The 10,123-nt window shown below is 55.5% G+C and overlaps 1 protein-coding gene across 6 annotated transcripts in view; it reads left to right on the forward strand.

Moving 5' to 3' along the window:
• Positions 1–4,783: 4,783 nt before the first annotated feature.
• Positions 4,784–10,123, forward strand: part of HIPK2 (homeodomain interacting protein kinase 2) — a 132,876-nt gene continuing 127,536 nt past the window's right edge. For 5 of the 6 annotated variants that reach the window (XM_015287609.4, XM_025155910.3, XM_040658695.2 and 2 more), the window contains exon 1: positions 4,784–5,019. In XM_015287609.4, the coding sequence (XP_015143095.1) occupies positions 5,001–5,019 (19 nt within the window). In that variant the 5' untranslated portion in view covers positions 4,784–5,000. Of the gene's footprint in view, positions 5,020–6,344; positions 6,683–10,123 lie in introns of those variants that run through there. The other variant, XM_046910106.1, reaches the window with a different exon arrangement.

Here is a 10,123-nt window from a genome sequence, read left to right on the forward strand (position 1 = left end):
CACAGCTTCTCTGGAAAACCTGTGCCAGTTCCTCACTTCCCTCTGAGTAAAGAATTTCCACCTAACATCTAACCTAAATCTCTCCCTTTTAGTTTTATGCCATTCTTGTCCTGCCCCTATTAGACCATACAAAAAGTTGCTCCCCTTCCTGCTTATAAGCTCCCTTCATGTACTGAAAGGCCGCAGTGAGGTCTCCCTTGAGCCTTCTCCAGGTGATACCCTGATGGATGTAGCCTCTGCAAAGCATTACCTTAAGATAAGCACAGATGTAAGGCTGAGAATGGACCTACCATAGCTGGCTACATGAGAGACCACAGCTTGCACATGGAGCAGACATTCCTGCTGTCCATGAAAAAACCTTCCCTCAGAACTCCATATTACAGTGGCTAGTCACTGGGCCGATTGTCTTAGGTGGAAAGAAATTAAAAACTGCCATTGACTCACTGGTAAAAATATGTGAGTGTACCCTGCAAATAAAGTAGATTCCCTCAGCACTTACCTAATAATTTTCCTTTTAATTAAACTGTCCGTTCCCGCACTGATTTACATTTAAAAAGAAAACATCTGTGTCTATTTCACTGGGAAACCTTCCCCTGATGTTTACAAAAATAGTTTGCTTTGCTTAATGTGAAAGATTTCGGGCCTGATTCTCTTTAACAAAATGATGCCTTCCAGCTCCTCCATGAAGGCAACAAGATACTAAAGGTTCTTACTGACAGGGACTTGCACACCCTCTGTGCTTAGAGTCTTTCTCTTGTACTTTTTCTTTTTTAAATGTACATTACAGCCTTGTGTCGGAATATTTTTAAAGCTGAATCTTTCTGAAGAAGAAAATGCAGTGAATGGATTTGAACAGACTGCCCAGAATGGTTGTGGAGTCTCCTTTTCTAGAGATATTCAAGACCTGCCTGGATGCTTACTGTGCTACCTACTGTAGGGAACGTGCTTTAGCAGGGGGTTGTACTCAGTGATCTCTGTAGGTCCCTTTCAACCCCTAAAATTCTGTGATTTTGTGATTCTGTGCCTTGACTATGGCAATGAGCTGAGAAAGCTGGATGCCACAGGCCCTCTCAGCCTTCTTCACTTCTCTTTAAGAGGAAGAGGAATACATCACAGGGGCAGTGATGGAGAGGAGGGGATCCCACTGCAGTGTTTCTGGCTCTGAGAGAACAAAGGGCACCTTGTGTCTGCGTGAGACAGGGAAGGGTGCATCTCGCAGCACAATGCCCATCAGCCACTCTAAAGCTCACTTGCCTTCCAAAATTGATACTAACTTCAAAAACAAAGCAAAACAAAACACTGGAAGAAGAATCCCAAATTCTCACCATTTCCACACACAAAAAAAACCCAAAACAACAACAAAAAAAAACCCAAGCAACTCCCGTTGCTTTACTGCAGTTGCTGTAGCTTTGCTCACGACCAGCAGCCCCCAGGACATGCTAGTCAAGCACCATATGCCTTCCTGCAGGAGAGAGCAACTTGCCCAACGTCACCAAGGTTTGCCTATGTGGGGTGGAAATGGGAAAGGGTGACATGTGCAAAGGCCACCCTACTGTCCCCTGCTTGCTTGGTGCTGCTGCTGCCCATGACTCACAGGGGACATAGCTGGCAGAGCTGCATGGGTGGTGTATGGCATTCTCTGATAGTTTATGAGCACGCTGTGTACTTGTCTATTAGCCACAAGTGTTTATGGTAGGCTTATGTATGTAAATGGAGAAGTGAAAAACTGAATGATGACACAGTGAACTGTGCTTCTCCAGCACTGGCTCCTGTCCTCTCCCAAGGGCAGTGATCCCTCCTGCACCAGAAGGATGGCCAGGAGCATCCAGCCTCTGAGCAATCTGACCCAGGTGGGGTCTAAATGACCAAGGAAAATGCCCTCATGTGGCTGCTCACTTTGGGGAGAATGGAAAGAAGGCGGTAGAGCCAGGACACCTCCTGTGCGCATCGCTGTCTGTGCACAGCAAAGGCAAAATGCAGCAAGGCGTTGTACCCCCTGCTCGAAACCACATGCCCCAAGTGTCCCCTGAAGGAGGCTCTCACTTGGCGTTTAAACATACGTACAGAATGGTCCAGGGTGGTGAAAATATCACTGTTGGTTTTCCTATTGTTATCAATAGATAAGCATCTGTAAATTTGATGGCATTACTGAATCTGAAGATGGGAATTTCTGTCTTGGGCCAGCTGTACAGCCCACCCCATTTTAGCACCTTGCCCTAGCAGAGATAGAATGGCCCATGCTGTGGAGCCTAGCAGCTCCAGCAGCTATTTGGGTGCACACGCAGGTCTGGCTATTCCAGTATCCTCCTCGATGCTCCACCGGCCAGCACAGGGAGAGGAGGCACCTTGTCCATGGCCAGGCAACGCAAAGAGAGTCCTGAAAGTGAAGTTCAGCACAGGTCCCATGGCTACAGGATAGCTTAGGATAAAACAAAAAGGGCAGAGTAGAGAAAACATCGGCACATCTTCATGTGGCCGGGACTACTGCTTCTGTTTTGCAGGTGAGGAAAACGAGGCTGATGTGTGGCCTGAAGCCGTGCCACAGCAAAACACCGTGATGAGGAAGGAGGGCGGTTCCTTCAATCTCCTGCTCCTCCACTGTGTTTTTGTCCCCTGCTGTTTTCTGATACTTTTCCACATCTTCTCTATGGCTCTGAAATAGGCCTCCACGGTTGCTGCTCTGATCAAGGGCAAGGAGGCAGGCTGGGACTGTAAGCATCAGCGGCCTTGAAAAGCAGAAAATATCCTCAATCACAGGAGATGAGAGAAGTGCAGAATTACAATGACCAGAAATGTGGTTCAGGGAAATGGGAAGTTATTGACCTAGTGCCTAGAGCTGAAGTCTGAGGGTCTGCATGGCACAGGAAAAGAGAAGCAAGAAGCAATTTCGATACTGCACCCGCTGCTTACCCTCCAGCTCCGGACTTCTCAGTGGTCCAAGTGCAGACAGCTCTATTTCTTTCCTAGATTTGGAGGTGTTGGGTCTGGAGATAACCCTCCAAATGAAGCAGGCTGGGCCCACAGCAGGCTTTGCTCCCTCTGCTGTACGCAGCCCTCCAGTGCCGGCCCGGCACCTCCACCTGCCCTCCTACTGCACCCCGGCGCTTCTGGCACGTCCTCACCTTCCCGTCACAAACGCAGCACTTGAGGGCAGTGAGGCAGCCCCGGTGTTATTCCAGGAAGAGGAAAAACCATGCAGAAAGCAGATGATACCTTGCACACAACAGGGCCCACGAGAGTCCAGGGGTCATGTCATCCAGCCATCCAGCTCTATGGGCCAATTGGCGCAGCTTTCTGTTTGGCTCGCTTCAATCTGTTGCTCCGAGCACCCCTCGAATCTCATTAAATCCCTCAATAAAAGTTACTGCGCTCCTCCTCCTTGAGACAAGCAAGGAAGCGGCACATCCAGCACTGCTTATCCTGCAGTAGGAGAGGTCTGGGCTGGCCCCAGCAGCAGCGAGTGGCAGCGTGTTGAGGAGCAGCCGTGACAGCGGGCACGCAGCCAGGCCGTCCCCCCCGCTTTGGTCCCAGGCTGCTCTCTGCGAGGAGCTCCACGTGGGACTCGGTGCGGGATCACAGCCCCACGTTTTGTCCCCCCCTTGGTCAGAGGCTCTGCTGCCGTGTGTCACATTACCTGGCGGCTCACGTTCCTCTGCAAAGCCACCTTCAGGAAGAAGGGTTCTGGATAGCGTGGCTTTACCTACGGCTTTCCCACACGAACTGGCAAAAAAGATGCTCGTCGGGTTGGGTTGGTGCTCCCATAGCAAGAGCTGAAAGAGGGAGGAAAATGGGGGGCGGAGGGGCGGCAGCGGCTGTCAATCTCAGTAAGTAAACACTTCTTTGATGTGGTTCTGTCGTGTTGGTTTTCTTAAAAAAAAACAAAAAACAAAACCCATCACAAAATCATAACCCAAATCCTAGAAGCAACAACGTATGTTTATTTTAAATGCATCCGCTAAATATTTACACTGCAAGCAAACTAAATAAAAAAATATAAAAAAAAAAAAGGGAAAAAATTGGAACTTTTCTCGGTGAAGCAGATTGTGAAATGCCTTGAGGGAATAGAAGATTTATTTGGGGAGAGGGGGAGAGGTAGGAATTTTCCGCGCTATTGTAAAACATGAGCTCAAATTATATGATCCCCACAGCCAGTGAATTGCACGGCTTCAATCAGCCGCCTTTCTCATTTTTTTTTCTTCCCTCCTCTCTTTTCTATAAAGAGGAGGGGGGAAGACAGAAGTGTTTCACCAACTTCTGTTGACTGTTCCTTTTTTCTCCTGATTGAAATGTGTTGTTAAACAAGATCCCACATAATCTCAGCAGAGGGTTTCTCTCGCTCGCTGCCTCTCCTTCTGGGAAGCCGCGATCAGTGCCATCGGCGCTTGATTATTTGCAAACTCCCTTCCCTTGCTTTTTTTTTTTTTTTTTCCCCTTTTTTTTTTCTTCCCTCCTCTCCGTCTCCCTTTCCCTCTCTCTCCCTCCGTCTCTCTCTCCCTTCCTCTCGCCCCCAGTGCAACTTTTGCAGGCGCCCCGGCAGACGCAGCCATGCCGCGCTGAGAGCGGGGGCACGGCGCCAGCCCCCCTCCTTCCCTCCCTCCCTCTCTCCCTCCCTCCCTCCTGCTTCCCTCCCTCCCTCTCTCCTTCCCTCCTTCCCTCCCTCCCCAGCGCCGCCGTCCCGAGCCGGGGGGGCCCCGCCGCCCGCCGCCCCTGCCCGGCCCCGCGCCTCGCCCCGGCCTGGCCCGGCCCGGCCCGGCGCCGCCGCCCCCCGCCCGCTCGCCCGCCCGCCCGCCCCGGCCGCGTCGGAGGGCCGGCAGCGAGCGGGGCTGGATGTGCCCGGCTCCCCCCGCGCTGAGGCGGGCAGCGATGCAGAAGGCAGGCGGCAGCTTCGCCTCCGCCGAGAGACACCCGCTCAAGATGGCAGATGTGTGTTGAGTTTGGGGGGCTGCGATCTCGCGTCGTTCGTGGCGGCGTTGCCATGAATAACAGGCGTCCTTGCACCGATGGCCCCCATGTACGAAGGTAAGCCCTCCTCGCTCCTCGGGCTCGGGGTCCCCGCGGCGCCCGGCAGGCTGCGGGCAGGCTGCACCCGGCGGGGAGCGGGGCGAGGCGCGGCCCCCCCCCACCCCCCCGAGCCCGGCGGTCCCGGGCGCCCGGCCCCCGGTGGGGGGCGGTGGGTGAAGTCGGTGCCGGTGCCGCGCAGAACAATGAGGCGGCCGGAGCTCGCCCTGCGCCTGCCGTGTGCCGCGCTTCGCCGCGGCTCCGGCTCCCGGCTCCGGCTCCGGCTCCCGGCACCGGCCGCTCCGCTCCGTTCCCTCCCTCCGAGAGTTGCCCCCTCCGCTGGGCGCGGGGTGCCCCGGGCAGGGCGCGGGGCTGCGGGCGGCCGCTGTCAGCGGGGGGACCCGAGTGCCCCAACTTAGTTCCTGCGGGTGCGGTGGTGCCTATTGTGGGGCTGCTGTTCGAAACGTACATATATGTGTGTGCGTGTGTGTGTGTGTGCGCGCGTAGGGCTGATTTAAATCCCCTCGCCGTACGTTTTCCCTGCCCGGCGCCGGGCAGCGTTACATAAAGCGGAGGGCACCGTGCCGAGGGGGTCCTCGAGGCCGGTCGGTGCCGGGCTGGGGACGCGGGGGCAGCACTTCGTCTGCGCGCCGGGGTCGGGCAAACTTATCTGAGGAGAAAATCGAGTCGGGGCTGCGGCGCCCGGCGGGCTGCGTAAAGTTACCGGCCCGCCGCCGTACCGCCGGGCAGCCCCGCACGGGGCCGGGACCCCGCGGGAGACAAAGGGGAGCGATTTAGGCAGCGCGGCGAGAGCGCCGGCCCTCCCCTCCCTCTCCGCCGCCCGCCCTCCCCGCTGCCGGCGACCCGGCTGCCGGAGCCCGGCGCCGCCGGGGGGCGCGGCGGGGCCCTGCGCGGCGGCGGCGGCGGGCCGCGGCCGGGGCCGGTGCTGGTGGCGTCCCGGGGTGCCGGTCGGGGCCCGCCCGCCGGCGGCGCCCTCTGCCGGCCGCGCCGCCCGACGGCCTCGGGCCCCGTCAGCCCTCCTGCGCCCGGGCCGCCTCCAGCAGCGGCGGGCGGCCCAGGGGACCCGCGGCGGGCAGGGGACGACGCGGCCGCCCCTCCGCCGCCCGTCCCCGCCCCGGCGCGTACCTGCTGGGCCGGGCCCGTGCCCCCGGCGCGGCCCCCCGGGCAGCCGTCCTGCATCGCCCTGCGCGCTGCTATTCCTGTCCCCAGCCCCCCTCTCTCCTCCCGCCCCCCCCCCCCGCTCCGGTGGGATTATGCGGCGATTTGCGTGAACTTCGCTCCGCGCCGGGCTGCGTCCAGCCGGGGGGCGGCGGCTCCGCTCTCCCGGGGCAGGGGCATGAGCGGAGCCTGCGGCCGGGGCTGCGGCCTCACGGCGCCCTGCCCGCTCCCGCGGCCTCCCGGCCCCCGGGCAGGGGACGAGAGGGGAGCAGAGGCCGCGTCCCCCCGCGGCTCCCGGGAGCGGTTGGCCGTGCCGCACCGCGGCGTGTGCGGGAAGTTTAGCGGTGCCTCCGCGCATCCCAACTTCGGCTGTGGCCTGGCTGGAAAAGGAAAACGGATGGGGAAAAGGAATAATGCCCCGAACGGCAACCCGTGAAAACGAATCCCTTGGAACTGCTGCAGAAAATCCTAGAGGGTCCGCGGCACGTCTGGAGGCCTGAAGTAGGTGGATATCCCCAGCCACGAGAGCCGGAAAATAGCGTGGGGGCTGGTGGGGATTGCTTTATGTGCTTCGTGTTGCGGTGTGCTCGTGGGTTAAATTGTTTCTGGATAGCTGAGAGGGAGGCGGAGGAGGGGTTAATGGCTGTGACTCCTCTCCTGCTTGCCGTGAGAGGTCCTTACAATTCCCTGAAATATCACAGCGCATAGATAAAAACTTACTTATCGCAGGGGATGTAATTTCCTCCTTGGAAGGAGACGAGGGCCGCCATCCTCCTGCCATCTGCCTGCATCCCCGCGCTGGAGCATTGGCCACCCTTCTGCTGCCGAGCTGAGCGTGAGGGTCAGCGCTGCGGCGGATGGCTGTGCTGCCATCGTGCCGGGGCTGCGGGGAGCTCCCGGGGTGCCAGGAGGGCAGGGGTACGCAGGTCTGTGGCTCGCAGGCTGCAAAGCGTGGGCTCTCCTAGGGAGAACGTGCCCCGGGAGGAAAGGTGACACCTGGGAGGCCTTGTGAAACGGTTTCATTGGAACTTTGGGTGAGTGTAACAGAGCACACGCAGATCTCCGGCAGCTCACGGTGTTTGGATGAGCACGGTGTGTGTGCACCGAGCTGCCGCCTTAAATGCCAGCTTGGGAAGGAGAACGGAGCCCCACCTGATATTAACAGGCGAGGCGTGATGAATAAATAAATATCTGGTCTGAAATCCTCCTCCCTCACCGTGCTTTAACCATTCTTCTCCGGGAATTGAGAGGTTTTCATGTTCTCTCCTGCCTGCTTTTCTCATTCCATCTTTTCCAAGCATTGCAGAGCTGAGTGGTAAAATGAAAGACATAAAAACCTCCCCAGTAAAATACAACAGAAGGAGCACCGCTGCGCAGTGTGTGACCTGGATTTGGGTTGTGAGCCGTACGGGGACATGCACAGGGCTGGAGCGCAGGCCTTGGCGGGTGCGATGCCGCACAACCCCTGCTCAGGGGCCGGGTCAGCACACTGGGGCTGGGTGCTGGGAGTGTGGCTTCGAGGGGAAGCGGCTGGCCCAGACAGGTGAGCCTCGAGCTACCCTAGCAGCCACGTTGCCCTGATCTTCTGACACCCTTCAGAACCAGGTCTTTGAGTGGTGTTTGTGTGCCTTAACCTTTATTTGCAAAACAGTGACTACCTCTGTTTGGGTTTAGTTCCTTTTTGCTTTGCTTCTCATTCCTGACAACTTCGTTGCAACTTGCAGTGTATTTTTAGCAGCAGCGTCGGTAGTTTTATATGTGGGCGGCTTATGGAATTAATATCTGTAATATTTGTAAATTGCACCTCGCCATTGGTGCCACCGCGGGAGCTGCGTGCAGAAGGAAGCTGCCTGTGCACGGCTCCTTGCTGGGTTTTGGAGGCCTGGAGCCCTGACCTCAGCGTGTCGGGGCTCGGATCCTGCCTCGCACCAAGGCTCCAGAACAGTCAAACCCCACTCGTGGGTCATCACGTCTCGTGAAAATGCACAGAGCTTCCTCGTCAGCTGGGCGGCACCAGTGACACCAAGGAGAGGTCCTTACCCCAGAGGTTGTGTGCCGGCATGATAACTTGGAGGCGCTTCCTGTTTATGGAGCAATAACCATAACTTGGGCTAAATCAGCGCTGGGACCAAAAGCGTAAGTTTTTATTAGCTCAGGATAACAGGAAGCCCCCTCCAGTTATAATTAATCTTATCATGCTGCGGAGTCGAGTGATTAAATGTTTTTTAGATATAACAGTGAAAAATGCTGTTTTATTTTCAGAAGCGGAAATGGCTGTGACCAGGAGCACGCCAATGAGCAAGGCTCTGGGGTGGAGGGAACTGATGGCAGTGACCGGCCACGGCCCTCAGACCCAGAGCAGCACAGGCTCCTGCTGGCAGGTGATGAGCAGACAGGATAGGAGCTGGCCATGCACCCTGAGTGCGTGGACTCCGGAGCCCTCCTTGGTGCCTGCCCCAGGTTTGAGATCCCGTCACCTGCAGGAAGTTAGGCCATTTGCTCAGAGGCACGCAGAGTATTTAGGAGACTGATGGAATCAACTCAAGTTTTGGTAACATCCCTGCAATGGCTTGTAAAAGTAGGTGGGTGCTCCTTCAGGAGGAAAATACTGGGAAGCCAAATGGTAGAGGAGTCAGCGACCTGGGAGCAGAGGTCAGTCTCTGTCCCAGCGGTGGTCACCATGCGAAGGGTCTTGGTGATGGTATTAAGTGTGGTCATGCCAGACAGTGAAGTCAACAGCACATCCTGCTGGAGCTGGGCTGGGACACCGGCACGGGGTTGTGCCATTGGTGTAGTGCAAACCTCTGGGTGAGACAGCTGAGAAAGGGACTTTTCAAAGATGGTGGTGGGCTGACAGCTATTGCGGTGTCCCCATTACTGTGTCCAAAGAGGACAAGACGGATGGGAGGTGAGGCTGGGTATTTTTGCAAGTTCCACCCTTTTCCTCTCTGTTCCCAATTTAAGGAGATATTTTAAGGTCTGTGCCTAAACTTAAGCTCACAGGTGGTGCTGCTGACTTCATTAGAATTGTTTGTCTTTAAAGCCGACCACATGCTTAAGTACTTTTCTGACTCATGGCCTCTATAGCTTAATCAGTCCATTTATAAAAATGAGGCTGTTTCCTCACCCTTACTAGGAAATCTCTGCCCTCTGAATGTGAAATATTGTTTATATGTTGTTTTTCTTCTGACTTTTGGGAGGTTAACTAGTGGAAAACAAGTAAGAATTAAACACTATTTGGAGAAAAAGTTTTCTCTTCACCTGCTTACGTGCCCTAATGTGGACTTGGGTGTCTAACATGAGGCCTTCTCCTTTGAAACTTACGGTCCTAGCAGTACAGAGTTCAGCTTTTGTTTTGAAAACAAGCTCGGGGGATAATTTCATTTTGGAGAGGATATTTCACAGTTTACGGTGCAGGGAGAGTCGAGGCATGCTACCGCTTCCACCTGCTTACGGTGCAGCGGCACGGTGTGCACCTGTGTCCTTCATCTGGCCACATCAGGAGCTGATGTCCTTCCTCTGGAAAGCATGAGGACGAGTATTTTGGGATACTGTTGCGTTTGGATAGCTATTTGAGTAGGGTCACTTCTGCAGCAGAAATTGCTCTTGTAAGACTTGCCATCTTGTAAGCGAGTGGAGGAGCAGGCCCGGTCTTCCCAGGCTGGTGAGGGAATTGCCACATCAGAGTACTTACAAGAATCCAGGGTCAGGGCTAAAAGAATTAAAAAGCCATGCCACTAGAATGCATTTATTTAATGGAAGTAGTAATAATCTGTAATACTGTGTGTATATGCAGTGCAATGTATGTTCAAAATACTATATAAAGAGTGGCTTTCTGATCAAACCACTGACAGCATGCTGAAGAATGGCATCTTTCCCTTATTCATAGTAGGGATACAAAATGGCCAGCAGGAGACAGGTGCCTTCAGATGCCAGCCCCTGGTTG

Source organism: Gallus gallus, chromosome 1, assembly GCF_016699485.2.
Source record: "Gallus gallus isolate bGalGal1 chromosome 1, bGalGal1.mat.broiler.GRCg7b, whole genome shotgun sequence".
Taxonomy (NCBI): domain Eukaryota; kingdom Metazoa; phylum Chordata; class Aves; order Galliformes; family Phasianidae; genus Gallus; species Gallus gallus.